The sequence below is a fragment of the Manis pentadactyla genome, chromosome 2 (assembly GCF_030020395.1).
Source record: "Manis pentadactyla isolate mManPen7 chromosome 2, mManPen7.hap1, whole genome shotgun sequence".
Taxonomy (NCBI): Eukaryota; Metazoa; Chordata; class Mammalia; order Pholidota; family Manidae; genus Manis; species Manis pentadactyla.
The window spans coordinates 141,111,312-141,137,723 of record NC_080020.1 but is presented as its reverse complement, the minus strand read 5'-3'; the positions used below and the strand labels follow the sequence as shown (position 1 = coordinate 141,137,723).

General features: G+C 56.9%; 1 protein-coding gene across 2 annotated transcripts in view; it reads right to left on the bottom strand.

Moving 5' to 3' along the window:
- Positions 1-1,274: 1,274 nt before the first annotated feature.
- Positions 1,275-26,412, bottom strand: part of LPCAT1 (lysophosphatidylcholine acyltransferase 1) — a 38,690-nt gene continuing 13,552 nt past the window's right edge. The window contains exons 3-14 of one of the 2 annotated variants that reach the window (XM_057496726.1): positions 19,946-20,160; positions 18,354-18,466; positions 17,150-17,210; positions 16,788-16,846; positions 15,132-15,166; positions 13,895-13,949; positions 12,908-12,990; positions 9,442-9,567; positions 8,672-8,825; positions 6,558-6,696; positions 4,916-5,057; positions 1,275-3,532 (exon numbers count right to left, since the gene is read on the bottom strand). In XM_057496726.1, the coding sequence (XP_057352709.1) occupies positions 3,457-3,532; positions 4,916-5,057; positions 6,558-6,696; positions 8,672-8,825; positions 9,442-9,567; positions 12,908-12,990; positions 13,895-13,949; positions 15,132-15,166; positions 16,788-16,846; positions 17,150-17,210; positions 18,354-18,466; positions 19,946-20,160 (1,258 nt within the window). In that variant the 3' untranslated portion in view covers positions 1,275-3,456. The remainder of the gene's footprint in view (positions 3,533-4,915; positions 5,058-6,557; positions 6,697-8,671; positions 8,826-9,441; positions 9,568-12,907; positions 12,991-13,894; positions 13,950-15,131; positions 15,167-16,787; positions 16,847-17,149; positions 17,211-18,353; positions 18,467-19,945; positions 20,161-26,412) is intronic. The other variant, XM_036919945.2, reaches the window with a different exon arrangement.

Below are 26,412 nucleotides of genomic sequence, written 5' to 3'. Positions count from 1 at the left end.
TGAGCCTGTCCGCACATCTGCAACTTCGCACTCTGCTGCCTTCAAGGTTTTGGGGTCCCAGGACAGAGCGCCCCGCCCTGAGACACAGTTGGCCCAGTGCCACACGCGCAGGTGGTCAGGCTCTCTGGGGCTCCCCTACCCCCAGGATGAGGCGGGCTGCCCACGCTAATGAAACGAGGAAGGGGGTAGAAGCTGAGCATGGGCCGCGGCCTCTCACCTGCTGCGGCGGGGCGGGGGACCTGCCCCCTGCCTGGAGTGTGTGTGCAGAGGGCACACACATAAACTGCTTACTGTCTCCCACTTCTCAGCCTCCCCCATTATTTTATCTAGGGGACATTCATGAAGTTTGTGACGTAGGTCTTTCAGGTTAGAGAATGACACTAAGGTGCAGTGTCTGGTTGGGCTGGTGGGGTGTGGGGGGAGCCCGGCAGAGGAGGGCTGGTGGCTTCTGGGGCATCCCTGGGGCACCTTCGCTTCCCCGGCTTGCTTGGCACAGCCTGCTTCCGATCCAGAACGCAGCGGGTGTCCCTGCAAAGCCACTCCTCCCGCTGCCCAGAGCCGCGGGTCCTTCTGTCTGGGAAGCTGGGTCCAGCTCTGAGCATGAAACACCCAGATCCTCTCTGCTTTAGCCCTTTACGTGAAATACTTAAATTTAGCCAACTTCAAAGGCAATACCCATTTATTATGTTAAAAGGGCAACCATCACAGAAGCACAAAGAAGAAATTGAAAACCTGTTTCATGAAAATGTCATTTTGGTTCCCACCCTTCCCTCCAACCGGGGGCGTCAGACCACCCTCACCCCATGGGTCCCTGCCTGGTGTGGCGGACAATTGTCACCTACCATTTGACCCTTGGAGCCAATGGCTACATAACCTTGACTTTTTCATTGCAGTTTTTGGTATGGTAATACACCAGCTGTTTCTTTTATTTCTATTTCTAAATCTTTCACTGACTTAACAGGACTGAACGCAAGATCCGTCTCTCTCTGCTTGACAAGGCTTGTGTGCAGTGTATGTGTCTGAAAGGAAAACAGATATCAGGTCACCAGGCAGGCAAATGGCCACAAGAGTTTGCGTTCCGCACAATGCCAGGCACTGTCCGTGTGACCCTGAACACCTCAGGCCTCCTCTGCAATCCAGAAAGCTTTTCCTACAGAATTCCAGTTAATTTTCCAGGTGCACTAGAAAAGCACAAAGGGAAATCTCTTGATTGGCTCCCTGTATCAGCCCAAGAAATAACTGTCTAATAAAAAACACACAGCAGCCACACCCTGGAGTGCTGAGACTTTACATTTATTCATTCCACTGCAAAGCCAGAGTTGTCTGGGGAGCTGACACCACTGCTCGGCCCTCCCTTCCCTGCAGGGTGCCGCGTCCTGCACCTCACACAAGAGGGGTTTAACTCCGGAACTATATACATTCACAGTTCTGAATGCTCGCTCACTCTAAGGTACTGTCAGAAAGAGAATCAGGAGAAACAAACGTCATCAAAGTCTGCTCATCAGGGATTTTCTCCTGAGAATGCATAGAGGCATCTCATTCAAAAGCCCCTTCATCCACAGACATGGAGGCCGGGAGCCCCCACCCAGGCCCTGCCCCCCAAATATCTTAGTCTGTTCACCTCCTTCATTGGCCATTTGTCGGTTTTTCTCTTCAAAATGCTTGCACGTATTTTACAATCATGAGATTGGTCACCCTTAGCTCCCGAGCTGCCTCTGCCCGTGCTGGGTGTCCGCGAGCCGGGAGCCTGGGAACCACCTGCAGCGGCCCCCCTGGGTGGTGTGGCCGCACTGTGCACTGCTGGGACAGGTCGGAATGTTCAGAGCTGACGTTAAGGGGTTTCTTTTGCTAAAACGTCTGTGGGTAGAAACACACATCATGGATACCTCAGGAAGTCAGTGAACTTTTTCCCTTGGACTTCTGGCCCTGGTGGTCATGTTCTATGGAGATGCCCCAGATAGAAAACCCAATTCACCTTAGAAATTAAAAAGAAAAATTTTCCCAAACAAATCCAGAGGCTGAGCCTGTGGTTACTGTGCTTTAAGGACAGCCTCATCATGTCCCATGGAAATGGTGAGGCAGCACAATCATACATACAGGTGACACCAAAATGCTTCCCGTGCCGGGGGCAGTGCCCCCCACCCGACTCTGACAGGGGCTCCGCTGCCCATTCTCCTTCCCACGGCGGAATGGATGCAGCGAAGCGGGAGGCCACACCAGGCGGGGGCCGTCTGCACAGAGCTGTCAGTAGACACCTTGCCGTCTGCTCCCCTCCACAGGCTTCCCTCACAGCAGCTCCTCTGGCCCAGGGGCAGGTCCCCACACCTTGGTGCACGGAGCGGGCAGCGGCCTCCATCAGGACCTGCCTGCCCAGAGCTCTGCAGCCTGCTCGAGGCACAGGAGCAAATGCTCAGCAAGAGGCCAGGGGCTTGCAGGCTGCTGCCACCCAGCCCACCCCACTGGCCTTCGGCGCTTCAGTTGGCGTTTTTGCTACGGTGAAGTAGACCGTGTCACATTGAACAGAAATACGAAGCTGGTAATGCTTATAAAAAAGATAGCGGGATTTGAAAAGCATTAAGGAAGCAGAAAAAGTTCTGGGCCATGTGCTCGTGATGGGCCCGAATAGGAGAAGGCCTGGTAGGGAGAGGCTGGGGAGAAATTTAAGTCAAAGCCCCAAACAGCCTCAGTCTATCAAAAAAAGGGCCTATAAATAAATATCCTCTGACCGTCAAAGGAAAACTAAAGTAGAAAACAATTTTCTTTTTCTTAAAAAAATGCTGAATGTTTCCTGAAGTATCTAAATGAAGTTTATAAAATACTCATGAATTCCCACAAATATAGAAACATTTAAAAGTCACGGCTCTGCCAGGCTGTGACCTGAGGTCGGCAGTGGCTCTGTGCTGTGATCAAGGCAGACAACACACACCCATTTGTCACGCGGACACCCCCCACCGCGAGGTGCCGAGAACTGACCACAAGGGGGATGTCAGGAAAAACTGTAATGGAAACTCAAAATCAAGATTCTCTGGGTGAAAACAAAGCAGCGCCTGGTGCCCACCCAGGCCCCGGGCAGCAGGCCGCCCCTCACACCCGGCCACGGGGAGGCCAGGCATGGGGTGGGCCTGCGGGTGCCGCTCCAGGTGCTCCGCACAGGGTGCTCCCCCACCCCCCCACGCTGGGCTTCGCACACAGGGGTGGTGAGGAGCCGTTCAGGTGTCCTAGCCCGCAGCCTGGGATGGCAAACGACAGCCCATGGGGGCGCACGGCCAGACACGGTCCCAGCAACGGACTCGGCGCGGGGAGGCCCCAGAGCTGGTAGGGGCCTCCACTCCCTGGGACCTTCCGTTCTAGTTCAGTTTCTTGCAAAAAGGCTTCCTCATGGTGTCTGGATTCTCAGGGCTGAAGTCAGCACAGAAGCCGTTGGGGCTCGGAGCTGGGGGGGCCTGTGCGCAGCTCTCAGAGCGTGTCTGGTGGGGGTACAGATACTCCTCCGCGAAGTTGGGGCACATTTCCACAAACCTGTTGAAGTCGGCTGGAAAGACAAAGGCATCTCGGTCACGGGGCCCCTACCTGAGGCCTGCGTGGGTGGCGACTTCGCTCCTGCCCGGGGGTCGGGGGCGCCCCAGGTTCCCTCTGTCGCACGTGACCGCCGTGAAGGCGAAGGGCAGGCGACCGAGCACTCTCAGCCCACTTCACTTTGGGGAGACCCGTGGACGTGTGTTTGAACGCAAACTGGACGACATGTTTGATGTCCAGCATGTGTGAGGGATGTGCTGCTCATAAAAGGAGCTGGTTTAGGGGCGGGATGGAGGGTCTACACGATGGCTGGGTGCTCCACCAGGTGCTACCGACAGACACATCTGTGCTGCGGACACCAGGCATGCATGGAGGGTCACTCTCTGCGTGGTTCACAGGGCCGGAGTGGCTTTGTGCCCGTGCATCCCCGGGTGGCCCTCGGACATGGTGCCAGACTGGAGTGCATCCTCGGGCTCCCGCTCAGGGTGCCCGAGGGCCTGGTGGTGCTCCGAGGCCCTGGTGCAGAGTGCACACTCTGGCGGCTGTGGGAAGATGGCCAGTGTCCCCAGGGGAGGTGGCGGTGGCTTTCCTGGGCAAGCTGCACCTGCCAGTGCTCACCACACCTTGAACACCGGACCCCCTCTGGGATGCACTGCCTCTGTTAATGCGGGGATGCCTCCAAACCAACACCCCTCAACTGACACACACCCCCTAAACACCGAAACACCCAAACCAATACACCCCCAACCAACACACACACCTTAACACCCCCCCACCACACACCTGCTCATGTCTGACATTTGGATGCAGTTAAAAAAAACATCCCAGTGAGACTTAGCCAGTAACCTTCCTGAGCAAACGCCTACGCTTTTCAGTGAGCAGAGGGGTGTTGCCTGGGGGTCCTGCTGGCCCTGGCCCTCCTCAGCCTGTGCACAGGCATCAGGTCTGCCTAAGGGGCTTGGCCAGCCCACACAGTGTGGCTACAAGTGACAGAGCCAAAGCTCCCAGGAGAGGAGACTCCCCCATGGTCAGTCCTGATGGGGGGCCCGGATACATGACTCCCCTGGGGTCCCCAGTCACAGACCCCAGGCTGCCACAGCCCAGCCTCAGCGCATGCCGCCTGCATCCCTGGGTCAGCATCTATCACAGGGCTCTGAGCTTTACAGCCGGGCTTGAAATGTGGGGTCATTAATTGTCTGCAGAAATCAGATTTGAAAGCTCCCAGTCCATGTTTGCCAGGTTTCAGAAAGAGCCTTTCTCTGGAGAATTCTGTGTGGCACAGGACGATGGGAGCCTGCGGAGCCCAGGTGGGCAAGGCTCCGTCTGTGTTCCTCCACCCCCCACACTGTGCACACACTCTTGCACAACTCGGCCACCCCCTGCTCCTGGGGCCACTCACCAAATGTGATCCTCCCCTTCTCCTCCTGGTCGATTGCCTGGAAAAGGTCGGTCACGGGAAGTTCTGCCACCCCTAGGGCGGTCTTGAGGATGCTGGACAGGGCACCCTCGTTGATGCTCCCGTCCTCTTGAGACCCATACATCTGCAGGGCAGGGGTGGCGTCACCCACGTGCTTCCCACCCCCGCCAGCCTGGGCGGCTCACGGCATTCCCGGGTCTCCGGCAAGCCCCGACCCGTGGCTCCAGAGCCCCAGTGCTGGAACTCAGCCGCCAGCCACGCGTGCGGAGCATGGAGCCTCCTGAGTGGGCACCCGCCCTCCCACCGGAGGCAGGACATTCATCCGCCTGGGCGGGGATGGTGCCTGGGGCGTTGCCTGGCACACAGGGGGCATTCACAGCAAATGCTCAGCGACAGGAATGAGCCGCCACCTTGCTTGGCCTTTGGGGTGACCTACTGGCCATGCCACTGTCCACGGCCTCTGCTGGTTTCTCTCAGGCAGCCGAGCGGTCACTGCAGGGGCAGCGGGTGCCGCTAGTGAGAGCGTGAGCCCTGGAGGGGGCTGTCCGGGAGACACTGGTGATGCATACCCCGCCCCTTGAGGTGAGACCAGCAGTATTCATGGGGGCCCCACCCTACCCCTGGTGCCCCTCCTTCTTGGCCTGGTTCACCTGCCCCTTGGGCTGGGGCATCGGCAGGCTGCCCAGCAGCACAATCCGTGCTCTGACATACAAGCCACGGGCCTCCTGCCATCACAGACCCTGCCAGGTGCCGTCAGAGGAGCTGCTGGGGGCCGATGAGAACAGGGTGCCGAAGGCAGAGCCTGCCAGGGGGCCGTGAGCCCTCAGGGCCTGGCCAGATGCGGGTGGGAGGAGGCCTCCCTAGACTGGGGCTACCAAGTGTCGACATTACCCAGCTAATTCCTGGGGAGTGACCCATGTAAGCCATCTTGACCTGAGGGGTTTCCCAGCATTGCTGAGGAGAGGGCCTGCTGGGGTTGTGAGAAAAGGAGGTTCTCCAAGAAATGAGAGGAAAGCAGCTTCCTGACTTATACATCAGGCTCCAGTGAGTCTGGCTAACGTGAGCTGTGGGAAGCGCCCCCTTGGAGACCCTGACACAGCTATGTCTCCAGGTGGGCAAAGTGGCCCAGCTCCTCCCAGGTGACAGTGCCCTGGCGAAGCTGGGATTGAGGGCAGCCAGGTGACCCTGCAGGTGAGCTGGGACCCCACTGTGGGCCTTCCTTCACTCCCAGAATCCCTGCATTGGTGCAGCCCAGCCCAGCTCTGGCTCTTCCTGTGGTCAACAGGCTGGCGCAGAGGCAGGGTTAGGAGAGCTGATGAAGCATGGGGCAGGCAGACATGCCGCAGGACCTGGCATGTGGCGCCCACCAGCACCGTCCAAGTGCCCTGGGACTCCCGGAGACCCTACTCCATGGCCTTCCTATGGATGTGGACTTCTGACTGTAGGAGGAAATTCATTCAGGGAGGTTTGGGGGCATTTTTACAAACAACGGCAAGTATAAGATAATGTGCAAATAGCAGGCAAATGATAACTTACAGTATAATGAAACCGGAAAACCCACCACAGATCTGACGCGACTCATCTCCCTGTCCCTACAAACAACTCATGTGACTCCATGACTTGCCTTGAACGCCAGCTGGACGGTGTCCAGAGTCCGGGCCGGCCGGCAGACAACAGACAGGGCCACGACATACTCCCTCAGGTCTATCCTGCCACCTCCGCTCTGTGGAAGAGACGCTCTCAGGACGAGGCTCAGCGACTTCCTGAGTGGGCGCAGGCTGGGTTTAATCCTGGCCTTTACAAGGACTTTCAGTCTGTAAGATGTCATGTGATGCGTATCAAGAAGGCACATGACCTGACAACTGTCACCTGCTTTCCTTTCAGGAAAGCAAATCGACCAATGGCAGGGCTCCGACGCGGCTGAGAACCCGGTCTGCTCAGCAGGGCAGTGGACTCAGCTGAGACGTGGTGCTGGCCACCCAGCACCAGGCAGTGTGGACTCTGCTGGGCGCCTCAGGCAGGCTGGGGGTGCACGGGACAGGGTGCAAGCAGGCCACTGAGTGAGAGGGAGGGGCCAGCAGGCAGATAGGGAGGAGCTGGGTGCAGGCAGGACTCCTGCCCAAGGGGAGGCGAGGGGGTGGGCGGAGGGAGGACTCCAGGTCACGGGGGGGAGGGGGTGACTCAGGGGAGGGATTTCTGGTGCACTGTCTGCCCCACCTGGGTGTCCTTTGAGGGGAAATGGCAGCCTTCCCTGCAATAGCCCCTGGCCCCAGGGGCGGGACTGGGGGGTCCCCAGGGTGAGGCGGGGGCAGGGGGGGTCCCTAGGGTGAGGCACGGGGGGTCCCCAGGGTGAGGTGGGGGCAGGGGGGGTCCCCAGGGTGAGGTACGGGGGAAACCCAGGGTGAGGCATGGGGGGAGATCCCAGGGTGCAGGGTGAGGCAGGGGGATCCCCAGGGTGCGTTAAGGGGCAGAGGGTACCCCAGGGTGAGGCGCAGGGTTGACTGGGGGTCCAGGAGGGTGCTCGGGCCCAGGCGGCTGGGTTCACGCAGGTGGTGCCTACGAGTTCCCGGTCTGGGAATGCGCCTGGCCCGGGGTGAGAGGCCCTCCCTGTGAGCCGCAGGCCCCTCCCCCCACCTCCCACCCGGTGTGTACGTGAATCAGCGGGACATGGAAACCAGACACCCGCTCGCTGGGTGAGACATGCGGTGCTCAGCCAACACCTGCCAGTCACATGTGGCCACAGGGTGCCCCGCCATCCACGTTCCCTGGCTCCTGTTCAAACCCCTGCTGCCCAAGCACCCAAGCAGCTGCAGCACAGTGGGGGCTGCGCTGGCAGAAGGTGCAGGTCGACGCCACCGGGCCAGGGGTCTGGCTTCCCAACTGGGTGCGAGAGTGTAGGGGCCAGCACAAGCACCGGCGCCGCGGAGCAAAGATCACATGACCCATGCGGAGGCCCTCAAGCGCCTGTCGCTTCCCTGCCACTCGCCTGACCCGACTCCTGGTTCTACAACAGGCAGACCGTGGCGCCCCTCGCTGCACACAGAGCACACTGCGGTGTCCATGGAATGCGCTGTGCTGTCCACACATTCACACTGTGGTTTACACAGAGCATGCCATGTGTTCACATGGAACATGCTATCTGTCTGCACAGAACATGCATGGCTGGAGCAGCCTTTCTCACACAGCTACCGCCGGCCCGGCTCCTATGCACCGGGTCTGTGTTGGGATGCAGACACCGAGGAAGGCCAGGTGTGGCAGCCTGCCCCTGCGCGCACTCTCCCACCCCAAGTCCCCCACACGCAGGGCTGCAGCGGTGTGAGGGCTGATCCCCACACGGCCAGGCCATGCGTGTGGGTGGAGGGGCGGGATGCTGTCCCAGGGTGCAGTCCTCACACACCACACAGGGGGCCAACAGCCATGGAGATAGAGCCCCTGTGGAGAAAGACCAGCCAAGCGGGGTCTCTGGGGAAGGGGACACTGATACCAGCAGGCCTGTGAGCAGTCGCACTTCAATTGTGTGATTATCAGCCACTGTTAACTTTAATGTCAGGTTTCTGTGTGTATCTGAAAGCACGAGAGACAGTACACCCCGTGGTGGGGGGTGGACTGCAGCACAGGCAGCGAGGGGGTTCCTTCTCTCCCCTAAAGCTGTCTCGGGAATGTTTACATCGCAGTGAAGACAGTTACTCCGAGGTCAGAGGCGGCGCCACCAAGCCTCCCACCCAGGGTGGTGCTCACCTCATCGAACAGGGAGAACATGTCTCCCAGTGTGTCCGAAAGGGGGACTTCCAGGTAGGCCGCGAACTCTGGGAGGTCGATGGCGTCCCCATTCTTCCTTCTAGCACTTTCTGAGTATTTGTCCAGATCTTTTTCAAGTTTTTCTGGTTTTAGACTAAAAAAAGAGGGAAGGAATTTTTTCAGTAGAATTCCAGAATGCTAAAAATACCACTGATATTTACTGTTGTATTTAAGGACTCAAGAAAATATTAAAGTTACTTATATAGCAGGCAGTAAATTAGTTTTCAAGAAAAGGTGTTCTAATAATCTGAAGGCACACAAAGTACTCTGCTGAAGCGTCTACATGGGCATTTGTACCCCCGTGGATGTGTGGACCTGCACCCTTGGGTGGGCCAGTCTGTCAGCTGGGGAGGCACCCGTAGATGGCTGCTTCTGACTTTCAAGGGTTGGAAGACACTTCCATGAAGAGTGAAGTTGACATTTGAAAAAAAAAAAAAGAAGCCCCACAAAAACCTGAGAACCAGCACGGTTTTCTCCTTGGTCTCCGGCTGGCCTTGGAGCTGGCTGCGTCCTCCAGGTGGGTCACAACAGTGCTCATGGGGACCCTGGGCCCGCGGACGGCAGCTATGCAGGCTCCGCCGACCCTCCCTGCATCCGCGAGGGCCACACTTGCCCCGCCACATGCGCCAGGGCACTGATGCCCATCCGTGATGGCTTCGGGGAGCATCACTTCTGGCCACCCGCCCAAACAAGAAAATACAGCAACTCACCCCAGGCCCCTCACCAGCCTGGCAAATTCTAGAAGGCAGGTGTCCGCGGGGAGACGAAGCTGTCCTTCTGCCAGGGCCAGCTGGCAGTCCTCAAATGTGTAGTCGGTTATAGAGACACCCAGGGCGCTGCAGGAGAGAGGCGGGCACCCCTCGTCAGCCTGCCCGGTGTGGCTGCCCTGCTGGCGGAGCCGCAGTGCTGGAGGGACACTCGGGGTGACGGCAGGTGTCGGCACGTGGCCTTAATAATAAGAGGCTCTGCAGGGCCCCTGTCTCGTGGACTCTACAGAACCAGCTTTGATGGCAGAAATACACATGGCAGAGCCACTTGCCGACTCACACGCCTGTCTAGCTCAGACCGCGGTGGCATCCACACTGCACAGTGATTTGTCCATGAGAATGTGTACATTTGAAAGGGCGACCCCTCCCATTGTGGGATGTAAGACCTCTACCTGCCTGGTAAATGATACATTTGCTGACATTTCCTGTTCAAATTCTGCACCCCCATAAAACTTACTTTAAACATTGAAAGGAGAAACTGGAAGAGAAAGTCATGAAGAGCACATTTTCCTTGATTGGAATCGCTCATGGGGCACCACAGGAGGGGCAGTGGGGACCAAGCAGCTCTGCCTGGAAAAGCCCCCAGTGTGCCTGCTGGCACTCAGCCTGAGAAAGAACTTGAAGCAGCTACACGAGCTGTCGGATCAGGAGAGCCGACGTCTAACACCCAAGAGCTGGACTAAGGACACGGTGTGTGAGGATGCCTGATGGGCGGGCAAATCCCTCCCACCCCCATTTTTCAGGACTCGTGTCCAGCTGTGAGTCGCCCCTCCATCCCTTTGGCTCCTGTTGGCACAGCAGAGGCAGTCTCCGGTGATTGCAAGGGCAGGAGGCTGGGTCGTGGAAGCAGTGCCCTGAAGCCCGCCTTCCGGGGGTAGACCTGGGGAGGGCTGGGTGCAGGGTCACGCTGGAGACCCTGGCTAAACCCCTCCATACTCCCGCTGGGCCAAGAGCACCGGCGGAGGGAGGCTGGCTGGCCATGCTGCCAAACCAGGAAAGCCATTCCCCCTTGGCAGAGGCCGAGAGGCCTGCCCCTGCCCCTGCCAGAGCTGGGGGTCTCCTGCCTGACCCTCCCCAGAGGGCTGTTGGGCCTGAGCAGGGTGAACGACATGGAGGAAGGAGGGAGAGGAGACAGGCTTCCAGCAGCAGAGGTGTGGGCTCCTCGCCCTACCCCTAACCCAGGGCGCCCTCCCGAGCCCTGCGGGTTGGGGGGGCATAGTTCTCATGCGTGCCTACAGAACGCGGCCCCAGCGTGCAGCAGCCTTAAGTGGAGCTACTGGGGGGGCGAGTACTCGGAATGCAAGGTGCACAGAAGGGTGATGTTTAAAGTCCATATTGAGCATGAAATATACACGCTGAACAGCGGACCACAAATTTCAATTATTGGCCTCATTCCCCATCTCCATCAGGGCAACCGGATGCAAGCTCCCCCAGGCTTTGCAGTTAGCTCAGCATTATCATGGTCTCTACCCTGCCAGGAAGTGAGCATGCGTGTGGTGCCTGAAACAAGAGGGCACGGCCCCGTGGGGACTTAGTTCAGAAGCTCCACCTGTCCTTACAGATGGCCAGGAGTCGCTTTTAAAGTTGGCACCTCCCTCAAGTCAGTGGGCAAGCCAGGACTCAGAGCTGAGCCAGGTTTCAGGACGGATCACCTCTTCCTAAAGAGAACGTGGGGCAGCCACTGTGCAAGTACAGACACTCCCCTCCTCCCCCAACCCCACACACACTGGTTGGGCTTCTCATTTTGACAGTAGTTCCCCATTGCCATGATGATATTATGTCAATCCCCCAGGAGGGAAACAGTGACTTTCCAGACTTTCCTCCAGGCTGGTGAATCCCCTTGGCAAACTGAGTGACAGTCCTTGGGGACAGAAGCCGAAACTGAGGAGGAGCATCTCTGACTGTTCCACAGTGGGGACGGGGCCAGCTCGGGGCTGCCCAACACGCGCATGGGGTTCCTGGACATTCTCAGGTGGGGCTGAGGACCAGGGAGGTGACGACCCCCTTCCGCGTTTCCCCACTTCTCCTGTACCTGCTGGGCCACGGTGGTGCCCTGGGGGTTACCTGCCCTTTTCTGGTTAACCCCCAGGGTGCCGTCTTGGCCCAGCAGGTACAGGAACATGTGAGGCTTCTCCATTAATACAGAGAGTTTCTTTAGGACGTACATTTAAAAATTTTTAGTAGCGAATTTATTTGACGATGTACTAAAAAAATACACTAACTCACTGAGGCTGCAATTCTGTGGCTATTATTTATCAAGTGGTTAGATGGGTCACCAAGGGTACTGATTTCCCAGAAGTTGAGAGTCCAGTACATCCTGATGGCTGACTGCCCCATATGTGTCCTGGCATGTGATTCAGAGAGGGAGAAGGAATCTGAGGTGGGTGCCAGAGAGGAGACAGGGAGTGTGCACTGGACCCTGTGCCCTGCACCTGGCCCCTGCAGGAGCATGTGGGCAAAACCAGAGCACACCCCTGAGTCTTAATTTACATTCATGGAGGTCAGGTGTGTGACTGCTGCGCACAGTCACAGACGGCACAAGGCGGGGCCTGGAGTTCACATGGTGAGCAGAATGTGCAAAGCAGGGCCTGGGTGTACACAGGGAGGAGACCCACTTGACCTCAGAAGCCCGTCACACCAGCCAGCACAGCCCTCAAAGCCCTCCCAGCCCTGCAGGCCTCCCCACAGGTGACACGCTCTGTTAGAGCCCCTCCTGGCACCTCAGGGGCCAAACTCAGAGGCAGCCTGGGTTGGAGGCAGATGAGAGAGGAGAGAGGGAATGGGACATGGAGGGAGGGAGGCAGGCAGGGGGGCAGGTGTGCGCTGGACTGCCCCTGTAAGAAACCCCTGTGGAATTGTATAAAAGTAGGACGGTAGACTGTCCCTAACAGCATGCATGCTCGTCCTGTAAGCAGCACAAGTCACCTTAGAGGAGGACACGTGCAAAGCCATGCTTAGCTCGGTGAGAGGAATAAACGCAGTAATAAACATACATGTGTTAACTGACAAGTGAGGCTTCAAGGATGCCCCATGTGGGTCCTGAGGTCTGCCAGGCCTCATTGCCCGTCTCCATTGGGGCACCCGGATGCAGCACCCAGCAACTGAGGGCTACGGGCACACTCGAAATTTGTAAAATTATGTGATGGTTAACCATTTTCTAAATGTTGAATAAGTGGGAGTATCACCAAACAAGAACAGGAGACATGAAGCGAGCAGCCTGCACACCGTCACCTCATCCTCACTGGCTTTGTAAAAACCCATTTTTCTAATGCTACAGGCTGTTTTCTCTGAGCAGTGCTAAGGTGGAAGCCAGCAGGTGGACAACAGCGGTGACACTCGGGGAACTGAAGGGGACCAGCGCCCCAGCGGATGCCCCCAGACAGTCCCGGGAGGAGGGGTGGCCACTCACTCAGCCATCACACGCCGCACATTGCTGGCGTACAGCGCAGGGTCCTTCCTCTCCTCTTCGGAAGGGCTGTACACGGGCAGGAACTGAGCACACAGAGAGGCGGTGTTACTTATACAGTACCACGAGACACTCACCCTGCCTGCACCATCTTAAGTGATGGTCACAAGTGTGATCTGTCAATGCATCTCCCACTAGGACCATCACACAACTTTCACGTGGGCACACACACACACATGTGCAAAAACTCCAGCTACCCATTCCTCACCTAGAGTGTCCGCGCCCCCACCTGAAACAGAAGCTCCTGCTCACTGGGGCATTTCTGTATTTCTAACTTTCCACAGTGGGAGTTTTTACATACAAAAGAATTACAGTTGATCTCTGAACAACTTGGGGGTTAGGGGCACTGACATGCCCTATAGTAAAAATCCACAAGTAACTTCTGACTCCCCCTAAAACTTTACTAATAGCCCACTAATAACATAAATACTTGATAACACATATTTTGAACATGTGTTATAAATCATACTCTTACAATAAAATAAGCTAGAGAAAAAAAAAAGGCTTTTCAGATGTCGTAAATCTCCAAAAAATTTCCAATATATTTACTGAAAAAAGTCTGCATGTAAGTGGACCACACAAAGTTGAGTTGTTCAAAGGTCAACTGTACAACAGGGTATCTGTACAGATCCCAAAATAACATTGTATGTGGTGCCTGTGAAAACACAACACTGTGTAGGCAATGTAACACTGTAGAAAGCCCACAACTTTGTATCATATAGACAACAATGTACTGTTATACAACATTGTATCCGTGCAAACAACAGAACATTTTATAACACTACATCTAAACAGACAATCCAGTGCTGTACACACTCTATCTGTCCAGACTTCAATGGACGCTGTACGACATGGCATCTACATAGACCCCGATCGACACCGAATTTACTTAGACCCCAGATGACATTGTATAACACTATCTATACAAACCTCAATTTCCACTTGATTGTGAAACTGACACAGCGTGAGCCACAGGATCTCCAGTCTTAAAAACAAACACATCGATAGCACTGGTTAACAGATTCTCAGTTCATTTCGGTTAAATGACTTCCAGTTCTGGGACACAATCTCTGGATCCCCTTTCCCTGAAGAGGGCACTACTGGGAAGTTAATTCTCTTTCAGGAGGGGAGCTAAGCCTTCCTCAGCCTGACTCAGATCAGAACACAGCGACGCGTGAGAAGGCTACCTCCATCAGGCAGCGGTCGGCACTGCTCCTATTAAGCACACCTATGCCTGCTGCTTGGATCTGCCCTGCAAGCCACCATTTCCCAAGTTTGTCCTCTAGCTTAGGAAACCTTGGTCAGCCTGACCCCAACTCCGCCTGGACACCCCCTAGGCCCAGAGTGACACTGTCGCCACACCTGGCCCCCCAGGTCCCTGGTGCCAGAACCAAACAGCCACTCTTGTGTTGCCGGAGCTGGAAACAGGGAGCCTCGTGGAATCCCCTGCCCATGGGCCCTTGCTCGCCCACCATGAATTGCCCTCTTCTCTCTCTGGATGTGCCCTACTTCTGTGTCATGGCCAGCCGCAAGTCCAGGCCTCCAGGACCCCGGAGGAACCACTCCCTTGCCCTGCCCCCAGCTTCCACCTTGCCCCTTGCCACTGGCACTTCCCAGTCCGGCCTCAGCAATGCCAGCGCCACCACATGGACTTGCAGCCCCTCATGGCACCTCTCAACACTGTGGCCAGGCCTGGAGAGGCCTGGAGGTCCTGGGAGGGCTCTGCCTGGCCTCACCACCCACTGGCCTCCAAACACCAGCTCAAACATTGGCACCCTGCAGGACTGTGTCCAGGAGCCCCCATGCCTCCCCCTCACCGCCGTGTCCAAGGAGGGCGGCCCCAGAATTCCCCTTTCTTTTCCAGGGGCCACCAGGCAGATGACCTGACGGGAACCCCGGAGCGGACAGGCTCAAGGCAGGTTCTGAAGTTCTCTGCCACCTTCCTGCTGGGGCTGGAGATTGTTAGCACAGCCCCAGAGCCCGGGGGGCCACAGCAGGCCAGCTGTGCACATCTCGTCGTCACAGCGGGCTGAGCCCAAGGGCACAGGCCCCTCACGTGGGCTGTGGGCCAGTCCCTAATGTGCAGAAGTAACGGGCGTGCAGGGCAGTCCCGAGAGTGGCCCTGGGCTTTCTGGGAGGACAGGGCGAAGCGGACGGTCTGACTTACGCTCCAGGTCCCTGCCACGTCCACGTGATGGTGTCCTGGGGGCAGGAGAGGTGCAGAATGAGTCAGGACTGCAGGCTGGGGGCCAGGAATCCCCACAGGCACCCTTCAGACCCTTCCCCCCCCCACCGCCAGCCTGGCTGCTGGGCCCACCCTGACCCAGGGACGCGGACCTTCCTCCCAGGTCCCCTTGGGGGCAGAGGCCGGTGCTCACGGCCTGTAGGACCCCCAGACACGCTCACCTCTCCGCCCACAGCTCCGAGGCCATCAGTTCCGATGTCCACGAGATGCAGCCCCTGGCCCCTCCCCTTCCTGCTCCCCTTCCCCAAGTGTCCCTGGGGACTTCAGTCTGTGACATGGGGACCTGTTCTGCCTCTGCTCTCAGACATGCTCGAGGGGGCCTTGTGAGCAGGGCCTGTCACTGGCCACACGACGCTGTGCCAGCCTCACTCCACACACCCACCTCTACCCCACGAGTCCTGGCCGCACCCCCAGAGACGCTCATGGGTCAGCCCCGGGCCCAGGGAGAGCTGAGCAAACAGTGCAGGGGCCTCGCCTCGCCTCTGCTGTGTGCCCAGGGCCCCGGAGCGCTGCCGACTCTCCATCCTCACTCCGTCACACCACCAAGCGGGGGACTCAGCTGACACATACCCTGTCTCCATCCTGACACCGGCCCCCATGTGGGCTTCCTCCTCCTGCAGTCCTTCCCCCCAACGCACTCTTCCTGGGAGTTCTGTAAAGCTACCTGCCAGGGCACCCCCACCTCGCTGCCCCTTCTTTGCACATCTGCACTGCAACCCGGGAGCAACGGAGTTCTCCTGCGACCACGCAGCTGACGGGCACACAGCAGAGACCTCCTGCCTCCCTGCCAGGGGTGCCAGATGCCCGGGGAGCCCAGTAAAGGCACCTTGCTTCCAGTAAGTCTACAGAACTGAAAGAATGGAAAGCCTAGGATTTACACCAGCAGATCCTTATTTTCAGAAACTGCTGAGGTGCACCCTCTCCGGTTTCGGGTGTGTATTCTAAGGACAGCGTCTGTCGGCTTGTGCTGCGGCCACACCCAGGTGGCTCCTGTTCGCTGGCCGCTGACAGCCTCCGTCCAGGACACCAGTGCACAGCTGCAGGCACAGGGGCCGGTGGCAAACCTGGACCCTACAGGCCTGGCCCGGCAGCCGGTGGGCCAGGGGCCTCCTGCTCCCAGAGGTCACGGTAACCCTGACACCAACAGGTCCAGCCTGTGTCAGGACCTGCAAGTCTCCTCTTTGCCATTACGCTGACACGCAGTGACAGAGGGAGGTCCATGTATGGAACAATGTCCCCAAGTGTCCCCACCAGACACCCGCTCTGAAGCCTCTCTACTCCTGTCCCCTGAACTGAGGGGGGGTTTGTTTGTCAAGGTCACCTGGTGCTCCAACCCCAAATGCCCCTCTTTTAATTTTGCATTTAGAACTTAACTAGTCATCACTAGACTCCTATCCTGCTGCCTCCGGCCTTCTGGAACTTACATCTTAATTGTAAACTTCCCAGGACGAGCTCCTGAGGACATGGGGGTGCGGGCTTCACACCAAAATGCCAGGACAGACCACGACAGTGGTCAGCACCTTAGCGCCCATGAACATGGGGCCTTGTGCGCCAGCACGGGGCGGGGCGGAAACTCACCAGCTTGTTTGGGTACCGTAGCACCACAGGCTGGACAGGGACTCCCGGGATGAACGCCCCTGCGGAGAGAGGGACACGGCGCAGGTGCTCGGCCTGCCCTTGGCTGGCCCTGGAGCAGGACAAGCCTTCCCACCGAGCCTTCCCAGCCAATGGGTGTTCGGGGCCAGGCGGCTCTCCCCAACCTTGGTGCTGGTCCCAGCCCGACCCTGAGAAAACCCAGGGCGCACCGCCCAGCAGGGACCGATGACAGGGTGTCTTCCAGCCGAGAGGCCTTTGGTGGCAAAATTCGGGGGCCCTGGTGGCTGTGAGGGGCTCCCCTGTGCTCCCAAAGAGACAAGGAAACAATTAAGAAAACTACACACCAGGCTTGAAGGTGATCAGGCACGTCCTATTGGTGCACGTTCCTTCTGGAAAGATCATTATCTGGGAATGGAAAAGAAAAGGTCAGCCTTAAGGGGAGAAGTCCAGGGTTTACTGGTGCCAATTCTTGGTCTGGTTTCTTTACTGCTGACTTTATTTTGGTGCTTTAACTACGTTCAGTTGAAAATGGTAAGATACATTATAGAAGTGCACATCGAATTCCTAACTATGGATTATATTAAAATCTGAAAAAAAAAGCAACCAGAATGCGAGCAGCGGTGCAGTGCATGCCCCCTTAGACTGCGGGCCCTGTACACGGATAAGCATCTCGCCATGGCTGTGAGGACGTAATGTGGGCCCAGCACAGGCGTCCCACAAGCCCTCGGGGACAAAGGCACTTGGGGGGGCGCCCTTGGCTGAGGGAACACGGCCTCGGGCAGGGTGGCGAGGCCCATGGGGAGGGCCAGCAACCCAAGACACCCCAGAATCCGCAGGACAGCAGCACCCGCCAGGCCTGCAATCACTCCCACTGACGCCTGGCAAGGAGATGCAAACTGAGCGTCCCCACGTGCTGGAAAACGTGGCCCTGAACAGAGGGGGCGACTTGTGCCTGTGGGGGCGGCAGCCAGGGTACTCTGGGAGTCATAGCCCCCACGGGCTGCCCATGGGCACTGGTGCCTGGATGCCACCCGCCCAGGGAGCCCGCTGGGGTTTCCAGCTTCTCAACAAAGAGGACCAGAATGCAGGAGAAGCCAGATGCCTGCTGACGTCAGGGGGCCACCACCCCACAGCCTGGGCATGCCTTGTCCATGCTGCACGGGCTCCAGACGCAGGTGGGCCAAGCTCAGTCCAGGCGTTCTAGGAGCAGGTGTGTGCACACTGCAGACCGATGGGCTAGCCAGACACGAGGCTGTGCTGCCTGGGGCAGGGGACCCAGCTCTTTCTGAGTTAGAACTCTCTGAAAGGTTCATTTTCAGTAAAGATTCGGGAACCTGAGAGGCGTGTGAGAAGTGCTTTACTTTTAAAATTTTGGGACCCAAAGTACCTGATATTTAGCACTCCTGGATTCACACACTCATCAGAAACAAAATGAACAAAATAAATTCAGCCCCAAGGAAGGCAAGTCCTGGCCCTTTAGTCCCCCAATCCCCAACCTCCAAGTTCACATTTCAAAGTAACGTCCCCACACGGGAACAGGGCTGTCACCTGTGGCCACTTTCCATTTGACTGGGCCCGTCTTCTGATCTCCTCCACCGTCTTCCTGCGGGAGGCTTGGTCTGATCGGGACACAAACACTGGCCGTATGTACTTTATCAGAGCTGGAAGAGAAGGTGTGACCCTCGTGTGGAGTGCGCTGCTCCTGCCACGGGAGGCAGGCAGGGACTCTGGGCTGTCCCTAGAGGGGCCCCATGGGCGCACCATGGAGTGGGTGGCAAGTCAGTGCCTGACCACGAGGGCACCGGCCAAGCCACCAGAGCGCTGCCAGTGAACAGAGAGAGCGTGCAGCCCTACAGCCCAGGGGCCAGCAAAGCCACCGAGTGTCAGAAGTCCGCCGAGCGCCTCCAGTCCCTGTGTTGACAGGGGATGGGGTGGGGGGTGGAGTGGGGGGGGGCAGAGGCACAATGTATGAGAGCCTCTCAAATGTGCCACTTATTAGAAAGACAAAACAAAACCCAAGCAATATTCTTTACATAACTGTCAGATGAATGCTTGAACTCACGAGAACTCATAGAGAATGTGGACAGAGTGGGGACCCTGGGCCGGTGGACCCCCTCAGCCCCTGCAGCTCACATGGCTCCAGAAGCCCTGTGGATGTGCAGAGACATGTGCTCAGCATGACACATGGATGGCCAGGAAGGCTCAGACTAAAAGATGGAGAGGCTGGCAGGCCAGCGCGGAGCAGCGGGGCAAGGACTGGGGACAGGTGGGCGGTCCCTGGAGCCACGGGGTATGAATGGGAGCAGGCAGCGGCCCGAGGGGTGCTCCTGATGGGCCCCATGTGGGCTGGCAGGGCATGGGCAAGAACTGCCACATGCGAGGGGGTCATGTATACGGCCCAGATTCCTCACGGGCTCCAGTAATGGCACAATGAGCTCAGGGCCGCCCAAGAAAGAGTGCCCACATCTTGACCCTGGAACCTACGAATGTGGCCTTATTTGAACAAAGGGTCTGTGCAGACTTAACTGGTAAAGGATCTGGGGAGGAGGTCTTGCTAGCGTGTCTGATGACCGGTGTCCTTATTAGACACGTGAGGAGGCCATATGAGGATGGAGGAGGAGGCTGGAGCATGCCCCCAGGACCGCCTGTGCCCCTAGGAGCCGGATGTGGCAGGAAGGGCTCCCACCTGCCCCTGGGGTCCCCGGGCGCATGGACTTGGGCCCCCAGTATCACACTGCTGGCTCCAGACTGAGACAACATAAATTTCTGTGGTTTAAGCCTCTGGTTGGCTAATTTGTTCTGTGGCCTCGGGACACTTATGCATCTGGGTTGTGGTTCAGTTAACAGTGGGTGAGAATGGAGTCAGTGAGCTATTCCCAGACTTCTAGAACTCCTGTGTGACAAAGGAAATGCATTCTTTTCGGACAGAGCTTGAAGAAGGACCTTGACATGTGGTGATAGTTGAGGGCACTTGTGTGCTAATAAAAACAAAATTCACAATTAATGTATGGACGGAACATCAAAGGAAAAAATCAGGGACACCAGGTGCCTATTTCATGTGGGTATAGCTGCACCAAGCAGTGGGCAGGGGCTCGCCGGGCAGCCCACTCCAGTGCGGGGGAGAGCAGGGGCTCACTCACTTCCCCATATCGGGATGTCTCTGCTCTCTGCCTTCATCACGATGGACGACATCGTCATGGTGACGGGGATGGCATCAAAGTAGGAGGAGTGTGGTGCCAGGGTGAGGATGGTGGCCTCGGTGGGCAGGGCCTGCCGGCCCTTCACAGCCACCCAGTGGAAGCCACCGGCGAACCACATGATGCGCATGATGGCCTTGAGCAGGAAGTCCACCACCCTGCAGAAGAAGGTGCTGCGGTCAGACCGAGACCCCGTGTCCGCCTGTACCTCCTTAGTGCAGCGCCAGGGTCATGGGGACGGACACTAGAGAGCCAGTGCTGACCTCTGCCAGGACGCTGGGCACAGTACAGGCCAATCCCTGCTGCAAGAGTGTTAATGAGACGAGGAGGAGAGAAGAGATGGACAAAAACTGGGGAGATGAAGTAAACATCAGCCTAGGTCAACTGCATTTGCTTCCTATTTAAAAAATATATATATGACAATTTAGGTATTTAAATCTACACACTCTCATTCATAGTAATCTATGACAAGCTACAAAATGGACCATTACTCAACACATCACTGAAACCCACGGAGGGGGTGGAGGGTGCGGTGAACGGCCCAGCAGGTGAACCATGGGCTGCACACACCTTAGTCCACAGGGAGAAGAGACCTTTACAAGGGGCCACATCTCCCTCAGCTACCGGGTGACGTCAGAGATCAAATTGGGTGAAGCTGCCGCATGAACCCGAGAGGTTAAACCTTACTGGACTTACTGGACTGATTTCCCAAAGGGCTTAAAAACCCTCTCAAGGGAATTCCAGAAGATGAGTCCCGGCAGATCCGAGCAGCAGCCAGTTGGGAGGAGAGCACAGAGCACAAAGCCCCTGAGGAGCCACCTTGAAAAGACCTTTGTTTGTTGGGAGGAGAACCACTGAGAGGCACCATGTTGAGACCTGGGACTAAGTCTGCTGCTCTTTCTAGTGCTGGGTGTGACCATGCAGGCCTGCACTTCTGTTACTTGTTCAACGGCACATTTTTATATGCACTTTTCTGCATACATGTTATTTTTCACAATAAAAACATGTACAAAAATTAAGGCCAATAATGCCACTAATGAATAAGGAGGAAGAAATAAGGCTCTGGTGGGGTGGGAGAAATGAGGCTGCAGTGGAGGCTGCCATGGAAAAGGAACCAGTTTGGGGAAGGCAGGTTCAGAGGCAGGAGGGAGAGGAGGGCTGGGGGAAAGAGGGGATGAATCCCCATCTTTCTTTTGGAGACATGTCCCCCACCCCGAGGTCAGAAGGCAAGTGTACTGGAAGGAAACGCCATACCTGACAATTCTCTCCAGCCCTGGGAGGAATTCTCTCCCTGGTCCAGCTACCTAGTGGGAAGGGCCGGCCTGCAGTGTGGACGCTGGCCTCCAGCAAAGGCCTGCTCACTGTGCAATGTTGGGCCAACACCACTCGCCACGGCAAAGGAGGCCAGCGCCAAGCCAGGTGCTATGGCTTCCCCAGGGAAACTGACTTAGGGGCCAGCTGTACAGACACAGGGCAGGGACCCATTCATCACCCCACCCTGTGACTGCCATGCAGGTAGACACCTTAGCACCTGAGACACGCAAGCAGGACCTGCCATATGACAGAGAACAAACTATGACCCGAGGAGACACCAGGTATAGGTGTCCTTAACATCAGAGAGGTGGCTAAAGTCTACACCCCCCCGTTTGCTCGGAAGAATGGGGTTCTGAAAGGTATAGAGCACAAGAAAAACAACACACTCTTGGAAATAAAATTCCCTCTGCAGAAATAACCAATTTATAGGAAAGGCTGGAAAGTGGTGGGAAGGAAATTTCCCAGAACACACAGGAAGAATGAGAGGAAGACAGAACTACAAGGTACAAAGAAAACGGTTATTTAGAATTGAAGAAAGATAGATCTTTGCACCATGTCAAGGTGCAGAGCAAAATGATTGAAAAACAAGAGACCTACACAATTTCCTCTGTGCTTTTTCAAATTTCCAAGGACAAAGAGAAGATTCCAAAACCTCGCAGAGAAGAATAGACAGGCCCCTCCAGAACCAACTCCATAGATGTTACAGGGAGTCACATCTTCAAAGCTCTGAGGACAGTGACTTGGAACCTGCAGTTCTATACCCTGCCAAACTATCCACCCACACCGAGGGACGGATATGAAATGTGTCCGAGTTCTTCTTGCAGGTGCTCTTTCTGATACTCCAAAGTCTAGGACAGAATAAAGGAAAGACAAAAACAAGCAAAACCAGCCCCAGGAAATAAGACGTGCCCAAGGGAGCGGCAGAAAGGCGCTGCGTGCAGCAGAGCCCCACACCATGTGAAGGCGGGGCACCAGTGTGGGGGCTCGGGACCCTCTGGGAAGAGAGCGCAACCGGGGCAGCGGCAGTAAGACCACGGGGTGGAGAATTTTGAGACTACACTCAGTTACTCTTCTATCTGTAACAGGAAAAATGAAATCTTGGAATTCTGTAGAAAAGAGAAAAATACAAGGTGATGTTCAAACACAAAACAGGCTGACAGACACAGAACTCGGAGCACTCCTGGGCGTGAGGAAAGACACCCATGCCATGACATGAGCGCACGCTCCTGCGCTGGGCGGCCCTGCCGGGTGCACGTGTGCCAATCACCCACCCGGTCAGGGTCGGTCCATAGCGGACCCAGAGAGCTGCCCCCTCATTAGGGAGGCCCATGGAGGCAACTGCGGAGAACCTAAAGCCAAAGGCAGGGTGGGAGGAGCAGGGCAGGACATGGAGGTGGGGCAGCAAGTAAACTTGTGCTTAATCTTGATGCACATAATATTCCTCTGACAAAAACAAGAAACTAAAGGGAAATGCACATGTGCACCCAGGGCGTACTGAACACTCACTCTGCCCGGCCATGAGCACCGGGGGCATCTGGCAGCCCAGGCAGAAATCCTGCCTGCCTGGAGTCGCCCTCTAGTGGTACAAATAAGAATTAAAAAAAAACAGTCAACTACGGGTGTAAGTAGGAAAAAGTATTATGACTGAAAATAATAAAAATGGAGGAGGAAAGCAAGAACTGGGGTGGGGGGGGCAGCCCCTGAGAAGGTGCCAGGCCCTGAGGCAGGAGCCCAGGTGTGGGCGCAGATGGTGAGGGCATGTGGGTGCTGAAGGGACAAGGCTTTGACTCTGGGGACACGGACCTGGGGGCTCCCACAGGGCTGAGAGCAGAGAGCTGTGCTCTGACCCCCACTTGTGCAGGACCCCTTGACCGCTGTGAGGAGGGAGAGAAGCAGAACTGGGGACAGGCCACTCCAGGAGCCAGGGCTGTGGTGGCAGCTGGGAACAGGGAAGGGGGCTGGGCGGAGGGGTTCTGCGTGCTGCAGGTGCAGCCACCGCGTCTGCTGGCCTGGAGGGGAGGCACGAGAGACAGGGTCCTAGTGACACCTGATGGAGTCGCCATCGGCCGGGGCGGGGCTGTGGCTAGAGCAGGTGGGGTGATGGGAGCCAGCTGTCTATTTGGGCAGGGGGAGTTTGAGACCACCTACGGACAGGTTAAGTTCTGGGGTTTGGCTGGAGGAGAGGTCTGGGAGCTGTCAGCTTGCCTCCCACAACTAGAGCTCACAGGAGAAGCACAAGACACATGGGGTTGGGGGAGACACAGTGCGGCAGAGGAGGAGGTCGGGGGCCACTGGCATGGGGGCGGCCTGGAAGCTAAGCGGAGGGCGTCCAGGCACAGAACCCGGGGGGTGGCTCCTGAGCAGCAGGCGTGTGAGTCCCCCTGTATTTGGACATGAGGTCAAACGAGGTCAGGAGGGCGGGGCTCTGGTCTGAGTAGACTGGTGTCCCTACCCAAAGGGGAGCAGTCACCAGAGGGCACAGCGAGGTGCCTCGGCAAGCCGGGAGGAGGGCCTCACGGGAACCAGGTCTGCGGCTCCCCTTCTCTGACCTGGAGCCTCCGGGACCAACCATGAAGCATGACTCTCTGTGGTTCTGGCTCCCAGCCTGCGGCCCTGGTTATGGCAGCAGGACAGGCTAACACAGCCTCTTCTGCACCATGTAAGATGGCTGAAGGGTGATGGGCCATCCCACCATTACCGCCTGCCCCGGTCTGGCTCAGGTGTCGGCCTGCTGGCTGGGTTTCGCAAGAAGATGCTGTGGCTTTTACAAGACTGTGTTTTGAAAGTCACTCACACTAAGTGTCTTGTGAAGTTGTGTCATTTCCCTTCATTGAAAACCTGAAATTCTTACTTTCGGAAGGTTCAAATGACCAACTTCTACTGGTCAAAAATCCTTGCAGATCTAACACCAATCTTAGATCTTAGCTGAGACACCACTTAGCTGAGCAGAGTGCAGAACAGCCCACCTGCCACTACACGACAATTCTGCGGCAAAGGTGCACATGCTGGATCCTGCCGCTCCTGATCCTGCTCCCTCCCACCTCCGTGCCCCCAGCCTCCAGCACGACTGCTCTGTCTCCCCCTGAGCAGCAGGCCCAGCCAAGGCCCTGCACAGAGCTCTCTGTAAACACTGCTGCATGGGGCCCAAGGGCTGTGTGCGAGTGCAGCCAGCTCAGCACACATGTGCACACACATGGGCATGCACATGTATATACATATGCTCACACATGCACACCCCATGCCATGCACACCCACCCATGTATACACACGCCACACATGTAAACACACACGCTCTCTCATGTGCACACACATGCATGGATGACATGCAGTCTCGGGGACCAAGACACCCAGAGCCGCCCTGAAACTTTGGATGTCTGCGAGTCCTCCTGCTGGGTGGCACTCCAGGCCCGACACGAGCACGGGAGGCTGGAGCTGGAGTTTGCTGGGGCCCACTGATCACCATGAGGCCGGTCAGCTGTTCACAGGAGGAGACGCCCAAGGAGCCCGCGCGGAGTGGGGCAGAAGCAGCCTGTCTGCTTTGAAGACAACATCTGCCCTGGTGGGAGAACCGAGGATGGAGTGGAGCTGGGCCAGGAGCAGGAAGAAAGGGGATCAAGGCAGAGGGGCTGCGGGTCACCAGCCTGTCATCACTGACATCCCACACGTGGACTCAAATCACTTCTAATATGTCAAAAACTACAAAATCTCGGCCTTTTAGCTATGGACTCCCCAGCAAAACTGAAAATCCAATTCCTATTTGGTCTAGACTTAGTTCGATGATGCCTGGGATACTAAATTCATACTTTACGGTTAAAACATTACAAAAACCCACCTCAAGCTAGAGCACCTCTTCACAGGGAATCAGGACGGCCACATGGTGGACCCAGCACCTAGGCTCAGGGCAGCAGGCCTGAGCAGGCATGGCTGCTAGGGCGCCCGCCCTCCCTCCCTCGCACACTCCCTCGCTCACCTCCCAGCACCCCTAGGCCAGGCGCTGTGTGGGGACAGTGGGAGGACGGCGACAGCTATCTGGGTCTTCTAGGGAGGAGCGCAGACTTCATTTGAAAATGAGCACAGTCTAAGCACATAAGATGCCATGCAGAAGGGTGTATGCAGACCCCACATGAGTGGTACCCCCAGTCACAGCACCCCACATGCCAGCAGCACGGCACCCTGACTGTAACTGGCCATCTCTGCCCTGCACGTGATTGTTGTACGTGACCACCGCCTGCTGGCACCGCCGGGGACAGACCCAGTTCTCACGTGCCTCCCATGGGCATCAGTGCCCTGCAGCTCAGACACTTTCCAGAGCCAATCCACTAAACCTGTAAAGGGCCAGGGAGCAGATATCTTTGGCTTTGTGGCCCTGTAGCCTCTGTAGCTACCCCACTCTGCCCGGAAGTGGTGCTGATGGCATGGAGTGGGTGTGGCTGTGCCAATAAAACGTTATTTACAAAAGCAGGCGGAAGCCACGTTTGGCCTGTGGGCCCTTTGCCAATGCCTGCACTACACGAATGTTTCTATTTCTTAATAAACATTCGAGGGCCCCTTATGGCTGGTCAGAGGCGCCGGAGCACAGAAGGGCTGCCGCACTTTGGCTTCATGGCAGGAATGTGACTTCCGAGACTCTGCAGGCATTTGTCCGAGTCCTTCCGGTACCTGGACATCTTCACCCCCTACAGGCATACACTTAGGGGCGAAGAACAGCTTTAGGGACTGGAATAAGCCAGAAAATGCGCTTTAAGTTTCTGTGGTCCATGTTGGGTGTTTAGTTAGGATGCATTCGCAACACATCCTCCCACAGATAGCTCAATGAGTACAGCAGGGGAGCATTTAGGTCTGTCAGCAAGGAGGGAGGCCAACCCTGCGGAGACCAGCCCGGGGGACAGATGTTGGCTGACACACAGCGTCAGGGCTGGGGACATGGAAACATGGGCATCTCCGTGCTGTGGACATGGAAACAGTGGTCACGTGGCTCACAGAGCCTTGGAGGAAGCCTCCGAGCACGACCATGGCAGGGGTGGAACCAGACATCCCCAAAGGAGGCAGCAGAAGGCCAGGAGTGTCTGTGCTGGGAAGGGGGAGATGGCCAGGTT